The 17,441-nt window shown below is 49.6% G+C and overlaps 3 protein-coding genes across 3 annotated transcripts; 1 reads left to right on the top strand and 2 right to left on the bottom strand.

Annotated features, from left to right (window-relative positions):
- Positions 1–7,609: 7,609 nt before the first annotated feature.
- On the bottom strand, positions 7,610–10,125 carry MYCFIDRAFT_61094 (uncharacterized protein; the record flags this gene model as incomplete). The annotated part of the gene is made up of 7 exons (XM_007927723.1): positions 7,610–7,833; positions 7,886–8,038; positions 8,085–8,225; positions 8,277–8,339; positions 8,395–8,562; positions 8,611–8,681; positions 8,739–10,125. 7 exons carry the CDS (start codon positions 10,123–10,125, stop codon positions 7,771–7,773), a joined length of 2,046 nt encoding a protein of 681 aa, XP_007925914.1. The 3' UTR covers positions 7,610–7,770.
- A 3,687-nt stretch (positions 10,126–13,812) lies between these two features.
- MYCFIDRAFT_154253 (uncharacterized protein) lies at positions 13,813–16,019 on the bottom strand (the record flags this gene model as incomplete). The annotated part of the gene is made up of 2 exons (XM_007928702.1): positions 15,088–16,019; positions 13,813–15,041 (listed from the first exon to the last, which is right to left on the bottom strand). Exons 1-2 carry the CDS (start codon positions 15,593–15,595, stop codon positions 13,813–13,815), a joined length of 1,737 nt encoding a protein of 578 aa, XP_007926893.1. The 5' UTR covers positions 15,596–16,019.
- MYCFIDRAFT_215401 (uncharacterized protein) lies at positions 15,972–17,065 on the top strand (the record flags this gene model as incomplete). Its single annotated transcript, XM_007928701.1, has 1 exon — positions 15,972–17,065. The coding sequence occupies one exon, from the start codon at positions 15,972–15,974 to the stop codon at positions 16,890–16,892; it is 921 nt and encodes a 306-aa protein (XP_007926892.1). The 3' UTR covers positions 16,893–17,065.
- Between the last annotated feature and the right edge of the window lie 376 nt (positions 17,066–17,441).

The following is a 17,441-nucleotide window of genomic DNA, read 5'->3' as shown; positions in this document are numbered from 1 at the left end:
TAGATTAGGAGGCTATTAGTATAATAAATAGCAATATTCTTAGTACGGTTAGGAGAAAGATAGTTCGTAATACTATCGATTTTAAAGGACACCGTATATCTACGATAATTACAACAGTTGTTCTAGGTTATATCGGCAAGTGAAACTAACGACATTGCACTTACGTTGCATATCGGAAGAGGTATACACAGTCTAGTTAGAGGGTCGGCTAAGGAGATGTACTAAGTAACGTTAAAGATTCGGGCGAAAATCGGGCTAAGGTCGGGCTAAATCTAAAGAACGCGAGATAGAACAACTCGGTAAGCTTGCTTTACTATAATTAGATGAAAATGGACGTCGTAAGCCTATGCTTTAACTAGTTGTAGCTACGAGCCGCGCTATCCTGTAACGCGTTATAACCTTAGCTAACTAGTATAGTTCCTTAGTATTAAAGTGAAGCGAGACCGTACTACTAGATAACTATAGCTGTCGTAGAAAGCTTATATTAAGAAGATAGCTTAAGATACAGTATTACAATAACTAGTCGAAGAGCTAAAGCACCCTTGCTAACTAGATACGAGCTATATAAGAAGCTAACTTCGAGTAAGGACAACTGTGCTCGACTTAATTTAGTAGCAATCCTAGCCTACTAGAGCCGGATAGGATTACTTAACTTTGCAGTAGTCTAAACTAGGCCGGATATTGCTAAAGCAGTATCCCTACTGTCTAAGGCTCTACAGAACCTACGACTAGAAGATATAGCGGCGGCGGACTAGTGCATTAGGTATCTGCTAAACACGAAGGACCTATACTTAGAATACAACGCTAACGGACTAGCAATCGCCGCTTATTTAAGCTAACAACTTCATGAATTCTACGGGGCTTCTAACGCCTCCTATAGTAACTATAAAGGAACTAGACAGTCCTTAGAAGGATAGCTTTTTAGGCTATTTAATAGACTAGTTAATTAGAAAGCGGCACGATAGTCAACTGTTACTAAATCTACGACTAAAGCTAAGTTGCTAGCTGCCTTACATACAGGGTTAGAGTTGATCTAGTAGAAACGTTTTTTTAATAATATTAGCCTCACTATAGATAGCATTCCTGTACTGTACTGTAACGATATATAGACTATTCGAATTATTAAGGCGGATGCTAGCAAGCTAGACACTAAGCTTAGGTATGTAGACATTTATTAATGCTAGTTGCGCTAAGAACATAAATTAGGTCGTATACAATGCGAGTATCTAGCTATATAGGATATGCTAGCCGATAGACTAACTAAGCTCTATAGCCCTTAGAACTAGAAGAGGTTCATTAAACAGCTAAGACTAACTAAACCACCTAACCTAACAACTGACTAAGATGTACAGTTATAGTAGTATATAAGGAGGCAACTCTTCCTCTAATAACCTCTTCCTCTTTAGTAATATAAAGACAACTCTATACAATAGGTAGTAGTAGCCTCCCCCCGCTCTCTATTAATTGTAACTAAGTCGATTGAGTATACCTTTATCGATTAGCGCTAGCAAAAGTGTCTAATACGATAGCGACGACTAATTAGGGTAGCGGATCTAACCTTACTTCCTAATACGTTATTGTCGCCTATATTATTACTTCGAACGTCACTTCCACTAACTAATAACAAGTCTGCGGCGATTGTATTAGTGCTAGTAATAATAGTATAGTAGTCTTAGCTAAGGGTAGCGTCCTTAGTTTAAGTTACCTATCCTAATTCGTTAAACCTATTTAACTAATATATATCCTTACTTAATCCTTCGTCTAATTAAATAGACGCTACCTATGCGATTAATCTAATAACCGATAGTAATAATATAAAGGGCTTAGTTTAATTGAACTAACTTTACGATACGAGTACTTAGATAAGGCTTAATAGTGTTAGTCTGTGCTTTAACTACGTAGGAAGACAATAGTTCCTAGTAATAGGGACTATATATAAAGGTGCATATATAGTCCGGATTATGTAACGATATCCTTCTAGGGTAATCGGGGTATAAAATAAGACTCTCTTATATATAGTGTAGATTTAAACCAATTTTTTATTGTTTTAATAAAGCACTATATAAGAAGTTAAAAAGATTAATTTTTCTTTTTGTTTGCATATGAAGAAGCATTGACTACCTTGCCCAAAATGGAAGGCAGTCCCCTTTTTTGCACAAGCTAAGGGGTGGGTAACGCGACATAACAAGCACATGACTTCTTGGCTTGAAGAATTTTCTACACTGTATTTTAGCCCATAGAATAGAGCAGAACATAGGCAATCAACGAAGCCAATTCAACCGCCGGCAATGCAGTATTACGTAAGTAATCGACTGCGCTGTGCGTGATACATCCAGTGCTAGGTTATAGTAGGCAATTTAGACAAATAGAAGGGTTAGTTCGAGTCAAAGAGCCTGACACAGAAAGAGAAAGACAAGCGCGCGAAGCATGTTATAAAGTTGTCATTGTAGATGATAATTTGGAAGGGGAAGGTTAATTACAGAGGTATGCAGTGACTGGTTGCTCTCGGATTGCAATTTCTTTATGGGATTCTTGACCTTTTCGGGATCCCGCATTCCTCATTGCAATGAGATCGGCGTTGAGCATCTCGTTAGGCGCTAGGTAGAGCATGTTGACTTCGAGATCTCGCACGAGGTCTCTTCGTTCTCCGAGTATCTTGCTGCGCGTCTCCTTCTACTTAGCCGTCAACTGATCTGAGTCTGTAGGGCCAAGCAGTCTGAGCTCTGGCATGGGCCCTCTTGTTGTCCGACGACGTCGTCTTAGCTGCTGGATGTCGTCTTCTTGGCCTTCTTGGTTGGCGGAGGAGTCGTGTCGCCCTGCTGGCTGGTCTCCTCATCGTTGGCCTCTTCGACAAGTCGGCCTTGCCTTGTTCCTCTTTCTCTTCTCAGGCTTGGGCTTGTTGTCAGTTTGTTGCCAGTCTTGTTGCCAGTCTTGTTGCCAGCCTTGATTGGCGTGAACGATGAAGACGGCATTTCATTCTCATATGAAATCTTGTATCGGTACTGAGCGCCCTTGATGAGCCGCAGCTCGACGTATACGTGAACACGTGCGATCAGGATCTCTTCCACCATCGTCAGCTTCGGCAGGTGTGCTGGGTACTCGCCTGGGTCCATGAGGTTGGCTGCTGATATAAGATCAGGCTCTTCAGGCCGCTTGCTGAAGTCGCGTGTCGAACGGCACTTCTTGCAGATATTGTATGTAGGAGAGTCTTCGCGGGTGTCCAGTTGCATATTGAACCAACGCTCTTTGCATCCCTTCTGCAGTTCCTCATTCCAGCAGGTCTCCATCTTCTCTTCTTCCAATGCAGTAAAGAAGTCCTTGACTAAGTCGTAGTCAATGTCGACAAGAGCCTTTTGGCCATCAAGATCGGTGCGTACTTGAATCGGTGGATCAACTGGATCGGTAGTGAGGAAATGGTTGCGAAGGTCCTGCTTTTTGTCGATCTGCGCGGGCACGCTCGCGCTGTCCTGGTCGAGGTGCGCGATGAGGTGCTGGATCATCGTCGTTGCGAACGATGCTCCGTTGCCACGGCGGCCTGGCTTCTGAATCTGGCGATCTTCTGCTCCACTATCACGTCGCCTTCGCCTTTTTCAGATGGCTGGCTCACAGTCTAAAAAAGGCTCCGTTGCCACGGCGGCCTGGCTTCTGAATCTGGCGATCTTCTGTGCCACTGTCACGTCGCGTTCGCCATTGTCAGATGGCTGGCTCCCAGCTGCTCCGTCTTCTTCGTCATTCCAAACAAAAGGGTCGTACGTGTCGGGCCCGCCGAGAATGTCAGGAACCGTGCGATAGCGATAATCGTCGATGTCCTCGAGGTCGTCAAAGGTGCCGCCGTAGTTGTCGTCTGGCGAGGCGTTGCCGCAGCCTCGATTAGGCGCTCTCGCTCGCATCGGCGCTCTCGCTCGCATCGGCGCTCTCGCTCGCATCGGCGCTCTCGCTCTCGTTGGCATCGGCGCTCTCGCTCTCGTTGGCATCGGCGCTCTCGCTCTCGTTGGCATCGGCGCTCTCGCTGGCATCGGCATTCTCGCTGGCATCGGCATTCTCGCTGACATCGGCTTTCGCGTTGGCATCGGCGCTCTCGGTGGCATCGGCGCTCTGGCTCTCGGTGGCATCGGCGCTCTCGTTGGCATCGACGGTATCACGCTGACACGCGAAGAGGTCGTTAGGTAGCGCTATGTCGCGCTGTGGTGGCTCCATGTCGCGCTGCTACTGCGTTGTCTTGCGCCGCTCGAAACGGTAGCGAACACCCTGCCGCACGCAAGCTCTCGCATCGGTTTCAGAAGTGAAGCGAACCACGTAGAAGGCACGGGATCCCGTTGCCAGAATGATGCACTTCATCTTCGGGCTTTCTGTAGATTAGCCCTCTTCTGAACATTATCAGTTACATCTCAAGTGAAGTGTTGTAGGATACCAGTGACGGGCACATGAGGTAGAGCCCCGAAGGAGAGAGCCCAAAGAGAAGTGAAGATAGAGTGCTGAAATGGGCAATGGAGATACCGACCGGGCAATATATGCGGCGTCGGCGAGGTGCAGCGATTTTTATTGTGTCCAAGGGAGGGGGGAGGCGCACGCGAAGCGTGTGACCACCTTCCTTAGGACAATATATGTAGGGTGCTGAAGTGGAAGGGGCAAAGCCGATTGGTCGAACAAAACGGAGTGGGTCCCAGAACATGACTAATCTCTTGGCATATCACGTGACCATCACATATCATGATGCAGCCGCGTCCTGGCCGAGCGCGCCTTCCTAAACGACCCAACGTTCGCGTTATAATCATCTCTTCGCGTATAGGAGCCGAGTCCGCCAACCATTAGAAGGCAGCTCACAGTCATGCTCGACGCCGTTTCGTTCCGCATCAAGTGTCAAGCTGGCGGTCGACTTCACCGCATAGGCCAAGAACACCCAGTGACGGTCTGCAGCACAAGTACGAATTGCGGTTACTTGAGCAGATTCGCTCTACCTGTGCCCGGAAGACATGGAGGTCATTATGCGAGACTACCCTTTCCAAAACAATGATGCCAAAAGACGCCGCGGAGGAGCCGACCGGCCTCGTTCGAGAGTGCATCGAGACGCGCATCTACACGATCATGGCCGACGCCCTGCTGCGCACTATGTATGGCGCTCCCTCGCACTAACACCGCATGGGCCAACGTTATGGATCCCACCGCAAAGGACGTGTTGCCGAACGAGACGCTGTTCCGTTTGGCATATGGCGGCACGGTTGCTCGTGAGGTCATCGGACAGGTCTAGGACAGGAAGAGAGAAAACTTCGACGACCAGCTGCTCCCTCACCCGGACCTTCAGAGCCGAGCGCTGTGATCTCAAACACCAGGGTCTGCGTGACAAGTTCATCGTCTTGAACCTGCCTGGTTCGCCTCCCGCACCCAACAGCACCGGGGCGGCTAGCGAGACAGCGTTCGTGACTGGATTCAATCGGTTGAGTGCGCAGGAGCGAGTCGAGGCGTGCGATTACCTGCGGGATCTGTCGGGCGGTGGTCACTAGAAGCAAGGCAAGAACCCATTTAACAAGGAGCAGAGCATTCGGTGATATAGTTGAAGCTGGGTCGTAGCAGCAGATGTCTCTTCTCTCCTGCATTGTGCATCTCGCTTTCGCGCTACGGCTCGCGTTCGGGATGCGGCTCGGATTCGCGTTACGGCTCGCGTTCGGGTTACGGCTCGGATTCGGGATGCGGTTCGCTTTCGGAATGCGGCTCGCTTTCGGAGTGCGGCTCGCTTTCGCGTAGCGGTTCGCTTTCGCGTTGCGGCTCGCATTCGGAGTGCGGCTCGCTTTCGCGTTGCGGCTCGCATTCGGCATGCGGCTCGCATTCGGGATGCGGCTCGCTTTCGCGTTGCGGCTCGCATTCGGCATGCGGCTCGGATTCGCGTTACGGCTCGCGTTCGGGTTACGGCTCGGATTCGGGATGCGGTTCGCTTTCGGAATGCGGCTCGCTTTCGGAGTGCGGCTCGCTTTCGCGTAGCGGTTCGCTTTCGCGTTGCGGCTCGCATTCGGAGTGCGGCTCGCTTTCGCGTTGCGGCTCGCATTCGGCATGCGGCTCGCATTCGGGATGCGGCTCGCTTTCGCGTTGCGGCTCGCATTCGGCATGCGGCTCGCATTCGGGATGCGGTTCGCGTTCGGGATACGGCTCGGATTCGGGATACGGCTCGCTTTCGGGATGCGGCTCGCTTTCGGGATGCGGGTCGCTTTCGCATTACGGCTCGGATTCGGGATGCGGCTCGGGTTCGGGATGCGGCTCGCGTTCGGAATACGGCTCGCTTTCGGAATGCGGCTCGGTTTCGGAATGCGGCTCGGTTTCGCGTTACGGCTCGCATTCGGAATACGGCTCGCGTTCGGGATGCGGCTCGCGTTCGTATTACGGCTCGCATTCGGGATGCGGCTCGCGTTCGTATTACGGCTCGCATTCGGGATGCGGCTCGCATTCGGGATGCGGCTCGCATTCGGGATACGGTTCGCGTTCGGGATACGGCTCGGTTTCGCGTTACGGCTCGCATTCGGAATACGGCTCGGATTCGGGATGCGGCTCGCTTTCGGGATGCGGGTCGCTTTCGCATTACGGCTCGGATTCGGGATGCGGCTCGGATTCGGGATGCGGCTCGCTTTCGCATTACGGCTCGCGTTCGGAATGCGGCTCGCTTTCGCATTACGGCTCGCGTTCGGGTTACGGCTCGCGTTCGGGTTACGGCTCGCGTTCGGGATGCGGGTCGCTTTCGCATCGGCTCGGATTCGGGATGCGGCTCGGATTCGGAATCTGGCTCGCTTTCGCGTTGCGGTTCGCTTTCGCGTTACGGCTCGCTTTCGGGATGCGGCTCGGATTCGGCTCGGACTTAGCTTATCTCCGGGCCTCGGCATTCGGGCATCTCTCGGGTACATATCGGTGTTGACTCGGGCTCGGGCTGGGGTTAGGGTTAGGGCTACACAGTCACCCTCAGACATCAACTTTCAATAACAAAGCACGACAGCGGGCCAACTGCACCCCTACAACACCCGGTTCGGAGCACGAAGTATGCGCGCTACGTACGGCGCAATACGATGCAACTAGACGACGCAATTCATACGCGCTACGTACTGCGCAAGACGATACAGCTAGACGACGCTATTCAAGAAACAGAAAGAGAAGCAGGACAGTAGGCAGCAAAAGAGAATGTTCGTGCGCTCGCACTTGGTAGGCACGCGCAGCCGCGTACAAGCACATGTTTTCTTATAATGCCCACACTCAGCTCGTTCAAACATCTTTCCAGTGAAGGGGAGGGTGTAGAGGGACGATCAGACCCGGGTGGGAAGGTACATACAGGGACATGACCAGTGTGAGGCGAGAGATGATATGAAGAGGGCGGTGGTGGCCAGGATGTGAGGCTGCATGAGAAGGTGTGCTCCAGGATCAGCTCGCCAAATCTTTCTCCGCCTGCCAGAAGGAGATGTCATCTGAGAATTTTTGATCCTTGCCTAGTCGAGCGATTCGATTGTAGGCAGAAGAAACGTCTACTCTTCTCGAGTCAACGTTAGACGGGAGCAGGAGATCAAGGCAGTTATCCTCGAACTCTTCCTAGCCTTACTCGGATCAATGTATGAGAGTCAAACGGGCAGCTGTTGTTGAGAACGAGAACGAGGATGAGCACAGTTCTTCTTACTTCCGCTCTTGACGACGACTGACGCTTAAAGACAAGATGTTGATCCAGTATGCTCTCGAGAAGGAGCGTGACGGACTGATAGAAGGAGATGTCAAGAGTGCAATTTTCATAGCACATTCGCCACATCACGGCAAATTCATAAAAACCTCCAACATCTTGGGAAAATTGGGGGTGCCTAAACCGGTAACCTGTACATCTATCAGTCAGCACATCCAGCAAGACACGGCCTAGGTCACTCACCGGATCCCAACCCTGGACAGCTTCAAAACCCTTGGTCCCACAGCCATCATTTGTCCCATTAGTAATATCATTGAAGATCTCGGGGTGCTTGTATAGAACGGGCTGGATGAACCCCACGGGTCCTTTCCCGACAGCCGTACGTTCCTGATTAATCTTGACAAGATCAGCGTTAATCTTCAGCAAGAGAGAAGAACATTACCAAAGTAATCATAGCGCCCCAGATGGGACAGGAAAGACTAGTTCCATAGAAGGTCTCATCCGTCGTGACGGTCCCGTTCTTAAATTGCCTCCACTTGACACCGGGGTAACGAGCACCGTTGGCTGAGACGTCGGGGTAGCCCTTGACAAACTTATATCAGCAACGCAAAAAAGAAGAAGAGAAAGGACCGACTCTGCCGCCTCGATTATAGATTCCACCGTGACTGCCGATATTGGTGACGTTGGCGTCTGCATACTACAGCATGCCACGTCAGAAAGAGAGGTCAGGACGTATTGATCGACAATCTCACATAATATTTGTACCCAGGATCGTGCTTCTCAAAGTAATCATCAACCGCCTCCTTTTGGTAACTGGGTCTGGCGAAATAATTGGAGAAACCACCTCCGGTCGAAATATAAGTGGTATTGCTGGCAGGGAGGTGCAGGGCACTTTCGGGGTCGATGATGCTCTGATTAGACTATTGAATTGATCAGTCAAGGTCGTATATTATGATTCAGCCACTCACAAAAAGTTGCGTCCCGCCGACCGAAAGAACAAAAGGACAATTACCGGGATTGGAAGGATGAAAGACTTTTCCTTTGAGATCCTCATAAGGGCAATTATCGCCAGGCTGATAAAAGGTGTCGTTGAAACCACAACCGCTCAAACATCCATTAGCAGTGCCGGTATCGTTCGGAAAAGATGCAACGCCCCAGTCTCCGGATGAAACGACAATCGTGTGTCCTTGTAAGGCAAGTTTCATAAACTCGTTGCATTGCCGTCTTGTGTAAGCAACTGGAAGATCTTGCTCGCCTTGTCCGTATGAGATGGCGAGAACACGAGTGAGATTGTATACGCCGCATTGCCGTGGTTGGTTGAATCCACCAGGTCGCTCATCCGGGTAGACGGCATCCAAGGTTGGATCGTCTCCACATATGCCATAGGCACAGTAGTTGCAGTAGCTGCCGTCCAGAGCATCGAGGAGTGTGTTAAGATACCCAGGTAAGGTCTGATTGATTTGCAATGCTGCCTGTGGTGGATCTTCGACCTGATAGACCGTAATTGTTTGAGGGTAAATGAGAGGAAGAGCGACCTGGATATCAAGTGCTGGCTCTGTACCGCTTTCCCTGACAGTTCGATTAATGGCTGGACCGGCGCCTCCATCGACCGAGATGGTGATCGGGTGGGTGCCGTTTGGGATTTCAGGATAATATCTGGTATAAAACTCGTCAAGATCTTGTTGAGCGTAGCTGTAGAAGTTCTCAAACATGCCGAGCGAGTCGACCGAGTTGACCGAGTCGACCGAGTCGGTCTTGGTAGGCTTTGGGATACCGTAAAGAGCTCTCAGACAGGCAATGGTCATGTTTCGGCCACAATCGGACAGGTCTTTTCGCAAATCTGCAGCATTTACAGGCGGCGGCCCAAAATCCTCTGCAATCATGTGCGAGGTATGCAAGGCTCTCCGCTGCAAAGACCGCTTCACGTTCCTCTTCCGCACTCTTGCAGACAGGGCAACTCCAGGCGTGATATAGTCGACATGTTTGGTAATGTGCTTCGGAAGATGGTATACATCACATCCAATCTTCAGCTCTCCAGTAAGTTTATGCTCGTATTCGTGGAGTTCCGCATGAAAGAGCTGCTCAAACATCTCAGCAGGAATATGAGCGGCCAGCCATCCTTTATTCTCATATTCGAAAATGTCGTCTTGCTTAACGCCAGCTTCAAGGAGCCATTTGGTAACATCTTGCGCTGCATCAGAGCTGGGTGCGAACATATTATGGACCTCCTCTGCGCTCAGATATTGACCGTATCGAGGAGATTCTGGATCGGACACTTCCATCAACTTTTGATAGCCAGTCCCGTCGTCCAGATTTTGCTGAGTCAGGGCAATGCGCAGAGGGACCATTGATGTGGAATGCACGCGGCCATTTCTACTCCAGGCATGATGCGAAGATCTCTCCTCGTGCACGGCGTGCGTATCTGGAATGATGACGCTTCCAGATACAGATTCCAGGATGAGAAAGGCCAGACTCCATCTCATCATCGCGCACCTTCTGAGCGATGAACGCAGTCGCAAATGAGAGCAGACGAATGCGTACGGCTTAAACTTAAATCTGGTCGACGACTTATTAGAATACAGGGGATCCAGGCCGTTCTGCTCCTCGAGACTAAACCGAGCCCCAGCTACCCGCCCGAGCCCCAGCATAACCCGAGATTACGAGATCGGCTGTTCTATACAAAATCGCGTGTAGAAGCGGATAATCGCGTCGCTGCAGCCCCTCCGACCGGGCAACCACTATACTACCGCTAGCAGCTATGAAGCTAAAGTTTGTTAGCAAATTAGTAGTATAGCAAAATTCAAGATGTTGTTAGTTGTTAGCTATCTACTTAGGTCTAAGCGGATTGCGACCTGCCGCCTTATAACTACGCGAAGCTATATATACTAGCTTATACTAGTCTCTTAGCTGCTAACTAGTATACTGCTATTACTAAGTAAACTAATAGTGCTAAGTAAACTAATAGTGCTATTGTTGTAGTACGTTATAGTATAGAGGGCTTATTGTCTGCCGCACTAGCTATATAAGCGATAACTGCTAGCGGTAGTACTAAGCAGCCTATTGTCGTTATTACTTATAGAATGCCGCCTATTAGCGGTTATGTTCTACCTATTGTCTTGCCTGCTGTTCTTCTAACTATAGACGGTTGTTCTTATATACTCGAAGGTCCTCAATCTCTCGGCGAAGTAGATCTAGCTTAGAAGGTAGCTCCGGAGCGGCTAGAAGTAATAATAAAGGCTCAACTCGTAGATTATAATACTCGAAGCCGCTTAGATAGCAAGTAGAGCTATACGGTCGATTAGCCTTCTAGTAAGGGCACTATTAAGTGCGGCATTAGCTCTTTACGTACTTATAGTGCTTAACGGTGGTTCTTAACTAAGTAAGCGATACGCTAGGCTCGAGTATAAAGTCCGCTATTCTTGCTATTAAAGTCTTCCGCTTCTTAGCCGCTATAGTCTTATTCAAATTATCTAGTTCTCGAGCCGTTGCTACTCGCTTTGTAGTATATAATGTAGCTCCGCTAGTAAGAGGTTTGCGGTTGCTAAAGATTACTTCCGGTTCTCGTAGATTGAACGTTCTACGGAAATCAATTAACTAGTGCTTATAGAAGTGGCTCGGCAATAGTATAGCGCGGCTTCTACCTGTTTCGAGAAGCTTTATAATGTCGTGTTTGTAAGGATAACTATAGGTCTTGCTAAGGTAGTCGTTATAGCGGTATTGTAAGTAGGTATACGAGTACGCCGAGTGCTTAATCTCGTTGCTATTCTCGTTAGTTGTAGTCCGTAGGAGGTCGTTAGCGCGTTAGTATAGAACCTTTACCTCGAGAAGGTAGTAATCGCTTACAACTCGAGAAACGCTTGCCTAAAATAGTCTAGTAAGTGCCTTGTTATACCTCTTTAGGTTCTTAGTAAGGCGAATACGGCGACGGTTATGCCCTTCTTTCTACTAGTTGAGAAGGCTCTCAAATAAGGTAAAGATATCGTAGCGGCTGCTATAGTTAAGCTAGACTTTAATACGTCTATACGTAGCTTTAACTCGCGAGGTTGTCTTACAACTAAAGTGTAGAACTTCGTTGGTCTAGTAGTCTACGATATAGACCTTGTATCGCTACTAGTTGTTATTAAGATAGGCCTTGAATATAGGATACACGTTATCTAATTTCCGTACGTTCTTATTAAACTCGGCTTTAGTCTGGCTATAGATTATATAAGTAAACAACCGTAGAAACTTGCTAGTTTGCGGACTGTCAATCTAGCTACCGTTAGCGCTCTTCACTTATCTAAACTCCCCCCGTTCCTTACGGACACGAGTTAATACATCTTGCTATAGATGCTAGTTATATACGATATTCTTAGCTTCTAGTATAACCTCCTTAATAGCGTAGATTAGTAACTCTTCGCGATTAGTACTAATAACTAGGGGCATTAGACAACCGGCTTATTCGAGGCCCTTCCGTAGTAAGCGTAACAACTCTACAAAGTCCGGTTTATCTAGCTTCGGACGGACAAGGCTAACACTAAGCTTAATAGTGTTATTTATAGGTCTAGCGGCGACAATATCTAATAACTCGAGGTTATAGATATTAGTAGAGTATATAGTGTCGATAATAAGAGTGTATAGTGTAGTCTTAAAGGCCTCGATAGACTTAGGGTAGAGGGCAACTATACATCGAATTGTACCGTTCTCGGGGTTAGTATAGATGTCGTAGTATATATTATTGTCGATAAGCAATTAAACTAGGCGCTAAGCCTAGTTCATCTATTGTCGAGCGTCTATATTACGAGCCTATATAACATTCCGTACGTCCTTTAGTTTAAGAATAATGCTACGGCCGCGGAAATAGGCTATAATCTTCGAGGTTGGCATTCGAGCCTACTATAAGCGCTCTAATTGCTCGAGAAACTCCGTAGTTCTCGAGCGACGCCTATACGTAGCAAGAGCGACAATATCGTCCTTCTCGTAGTTATAGAAACAGTAATCTTCTTTAGTAGAATGACGGATAACCTATTAACCTTTAGGCTAGCTAGGGTCGATAGCAACTACGTAGAAGTAGAACTAATAGCCTATCTTCTTCGAGGTTGACTTCCGCTTTATTACTTCTTGCTTCTAGGTACGCTTATCTAGTAAGCCGAAGCAACTATATACCTAGCGGTAGCGATATTTTATACCATTCTTATTCTTCTGCGGTTTATACTGCTTGAACTCGTATCTAGTTGCCTTTCCGAAGGTATAGACGTACGACTCGAGGGCTCGATAAGACGGAAACTACGACTCGCGCGGTATTAGACTACGAGAGCGCTCCTTTAGTAAGAATAGGTGCTTCTAAGGGCGTAGTAACACTAATCGATAGTTAGGAAGCGATACACGTTCTCGAGGCACGTTTAGTAAGCGACTGCGACCTCGAATACGTGTTTCCTACGACTTAATAACCACCGCCGAGAGCGCGCCTTCTATCGCTATTTCTACCTCTTCCTACGACTTAACAACTACCGCCGAGAGCGCGCCTTCTATCGCTATTTCTACCTCTTCCTACGACTTAACAACTACCGCCGCCGCCGCCGCCGCCGCCGCGCCGTTACCGCCGGCGATAACTTTATCGAGAAACTCGTCGTAGGATGGAGATTCAGCCATTTTCGGTAGTTACTAGGCAATCTACTACAAAAGAGGGAAGAAATGCGAACTTTAGGTCTACGGTAGAATTCGAGGCGCGACTTCCTAGGTAATACGCTACGCGCCCATTAACAATACTAACTAGGAATAGAAACAGCCTATATTAGGCGGAAAGAGCACGTAATTTGATACAGAGGCGATTCTACAATGGTGCTAGCACCGGGTTATGCTGGGGCTCGGGCGGGTAGCTGGGGCTCGGTTTAGTCTCGAGGCGTTCTGCTGGGTGAATCTCGCAGAGATAACGATTCTAATTTCTGTGCACGACAGCCCGACGAACTCAATACCAAATCCTGGCATCACGCAATCGGCATGAATCCGCAGGATAATAATAGTGATTGCAACAGCCGCCACCCTGTCGAGGACATCATCGTATACGACTCTGCAGCAGACCGTGAAGAAGCTCATTGTTTTAATGCCGTTACTAATTAGGTCTGTGTACCATCCTAAACGCCTCGCTAACATCAATCGAAAATCTGTATCTGCTTCTACAAGGAAGAAAGTTAAGACCAAGTCTGGGCTGGGAGTTCTGTCTTACCACTCTCCTTCGTGGCCTGGCTAGTGGAATTCACCTCTTCCTCCCCGGCATCCTTTTCGACTTGATCGACCTCCATAGCACCATCAGAGCCCTCTTTCTCTGGCGCTGGCAATTTCGCTGCGGTGGGCTTCACTTCCTCCTCGGCAGCCTCTCCCTCGACTTTGTTATCCACCTGCATAGCATCTCCGTCCTCCGCATCGCCGTTGACGCTTCTAGATTCAGCAGGCGTGTTAGTACCGGAGTCGTCGGCGGGTGCATGCTGGTTGAGATGGTCCATTATACCAATCTTGCGCTGCCGTAAGATTCCATTCGCAGCCTCATATTCCTCATCATCAGAGTCTTCATCATCATCGCGCGTGGTCTTGGCATCCAACTGACGCTGGGTATATCGCTTGTCCTTGTTTGCATCGGCATCCTCATCATCAAGTCGATCTTCTTGTTCCTCAAAAGTCTCCGCCTCACCATCTGGCCCGGCATTGTGCATACCAAGAGGTTCTCTGGGTACGTCATGCATTTGAACCGATGGTGCGTGCTGTGTGGTACGCTTCAAATTTTCGAGGACTTGTGCCTTGATCTTTTCCAAATATTCTGGAGAGTTCGCATTATCCATATTGCTGGGCTTGACATCGAGCTCAAAGTCGGGCGAGTAGTATTCGTAGTAGTCGGTAAAAGGAAGATCGGGACCCATTTCCACTCCGACAAGCTGACCAGTCTCATAAGCCCACGTACGAGCGACGTTTCGCATTGTGTAGCCGCCGCCGCCGAGAATCAGTGTTGGCAGATTGAAGGATTTGACGTAGTTGACACAGTTAGCGTGACCACGCATGGACAGGTTGAAGCAACCCAATCGATCGCCAGAGAGCGAGTCTCCACCGCACTGCAGAACAACAGCAGTAGGCTTGTAGTATTCCATGACCCAACCAATGACGGGTTCGAAAATGCCCTTGTAGCTCTTGTCATCAATACCGTCTCGGAGGGGAAAGTTGACAGCGTAGTTCTTCCCAGCTCCTACGCCAATATCTCTGAGCTCGCCCGTACCCGGAAAGTATTCGCCATACTTGTGGAAAGAAACAGTCATGACACGGTCGGTGGAGTAAAAGGCTTCTTCAACGCCGTCGCCGTGGTGTACGTCAATGTCGATGTAGAGGACGCGTGGGTGGAAACGCAGCAATTCGAGAATGCCGAGAACGATATCTACACACGTCAGTATTTACAGGGTGGAAAAGAGCACATCACATACCATTGATGTAGCAAAATCCTGAAGCTTCGCTCTTCTTGGCATGATGCAGTCCTCCAGCCCAATTCACGGCGACATCGCATTTCCCTCTATTCAATCGGGCAGCTCCCTCCATGCTCCCTCCTGCGCTGATACCGCAGAATTCGAACAGACCATCAAACACTGGACAATCATCTCCGACATTGTAGCGACCTTGCTCCTTCATGAAACCATCCATATTGTCTGGCGTGACACGTTGCAGAAAGTCGACATATTCGTCAGTATGGAACTGGGTCATTTCGTATTTCGTTGCTGGCTTCGCTCGGTAAATCTCCAATTTCTTGTAGAGCCCATAATTCATAATCAGGGAATGGGCCATTCGAATACGGTGTGGTTTCATAGGGTGACCGGCATTGTAGGCGTAGTTACCCACATCGGAGTCGTAGAAGTAGGCCACTTTCTTGGGTTGTGATGGAGCAGCAGGCGTATCGATTGGCGCATAACCTCCAGTTCCCGTAGGCATATTGACCATTCTGCGTATCGCGAGGCGAAGTCGAGGAGAGGCTCTGAGTGCAATCGGTGTGCTTTCGAAAGTGGAAATGGCCCAGCTCTACTTCGCTTCGGCCCGTCATCCGACCGCCGATGAAGCTCAGATCCGCGCGAGGGCGACATCAACACCCCATACGACACTTCCGTGATCTACCACATCAACACTCGCCGCCGCCGCCATGGACCGGTTATCAAGAATGCTTGCGGCAGCTCAAGGCATGGGCGGTAGTGGTGGCGCTCCCACACACGTGAGAAAGGAGATACGAGGCCAAATATTCGATGGCTAATGCATCTCCCAGGACACAAACATCATAGATAATGCCGAAACCGTCTACATCTCGTCACTCGCCCTCCTCAAGATGCTGCGACACGGCCGAGCTGGTGTGCCGATGGAAGTCATGGGTCTGATGCTGGGAGAGTTTGTGGACGACTACACAGTACGCGTGGTGGATGTATTTGCCATGCCGCAGTCAGGGACGGGCGTGTCTGTCGAGGCAGTAGATCCCGTCTTCCAGACCAAGATGATGGACATGCTGCGACAGACTGGCCGACCTGAGACTGTTGTCGGATGGTACCACTCGCATCCTGGTTTTGGCTGCTGGCTGTCCTCGGTCGATATCAACACCCAGCAGTCCTTTGAGCAGCTGACACCTCGCGCTGTCGCTGTTGTCATCGATCCCATCCAGTCCGTCAAGGGCAAGGTCGTCATCGATGCCTTTCGCCTCATCAACCCTCAAACCCTCATGCTCGGACAAGAGCCTCGCCAGACCACTTCCAACTTGGGTCACCTCAACAAGCCATCCATTCAAGCACTCATTCACGGCCTCAATCGCCACTACTACAGCATCGGCATTGGCTACCGAAAGACTGCGCTGGAGGAGGGCATGCTCATGAACTTGCACAAGACCGTCTGGACCGAGGCCCTCACCATGCCCGACTTCGCAGCAGAAGGCACGCGCAATGAGGCGAACTTGAAGAAGCTGGTGTCATTGGCGGAAGGCTACGAGAAGCGGGTCAAGGAAGAGACGGAACTCACAAAAGAACAGCTGCGGACACGATATGTTGGCAAGGTTGACCCAAAGAAGCACATCGAGACTGTGGGACAGGAGCTCATCGAGGACAACATCGTGAGCGTGTCGAGGCAGATGATTGATAAGGAAGCGAGTGTGCCTTCAGCGGAAGGTCTTGGCTCAGCGCGACAGCTCAACGGCAAGCTCAACGGCACCGCGAATGGTCACGCGCAAGCAGATGTCGGCATGGAGGTGGACGAGGAGCTGTAGTTGCGGCATGGAAGCATGGTTATGGGAATATGACTACTTGATGTATTATGTGCATAGCCTCGGCGCCCGGCGCACTGCAGACTGGAAAAGGTAGAGTACAGTCGTGCGAGGTTCTGATTTGCGAAGCCAAGGCCAAAGGTTGAGCCGACCGCCTCCAGCTAGGCGTATCGCCGATTATTGCCGAGTCCTTCATTCCTGCGTGGCGCTCAGCTTGCCTAGTCGGCTACACAAATAGATGATTCAAGAGGACTTCTGTAAAGCAGATAGACAGAACCACTTCCTGCATACCAACCCCTCAAACTCTCCGCGATGAAAGAGTTCAAGTTTTCGAGAAAGCGTACTCCGCCACCCACCAAAACCCGCCCCCACCAGTCTCCTCGAAGCCAACGAAACAAGCAAACACAAAAGGTCCCAAAAACACCACCTACCTCACTCACCAACGCTCCGAATCAACCTCGCCGGCTACGAAATCACAGCCTCAACCTTCACCCTCGCTCGCCCTCGCCGCGTATCTATCCCTCAATCTAAGAATAGGCGCGCGAAGAAATC

The sequence above is a fragment of the Pseudocercospora fijiensis genome, assembly GCF_000340215.1.
Source record: "Pseudocercospora fijiensis CIRAD86 unplaced genomic scaffold MYCFIscaffold_4, whole genome shotgun sequence".
Lineage (NCBI taxonomy): Eukaryota > Fungi > Ascomycota > Dothideomycetes > Mycosphaerellales > Mycosphaerellaceae > Pseudocercospora > Pseudocercospora fijiensis.
The sequence above is the reverse complement of the archived record's forward strand: the minus strand, read 5'-3'. Positions and strand labels throughout refer to the sequence as shown.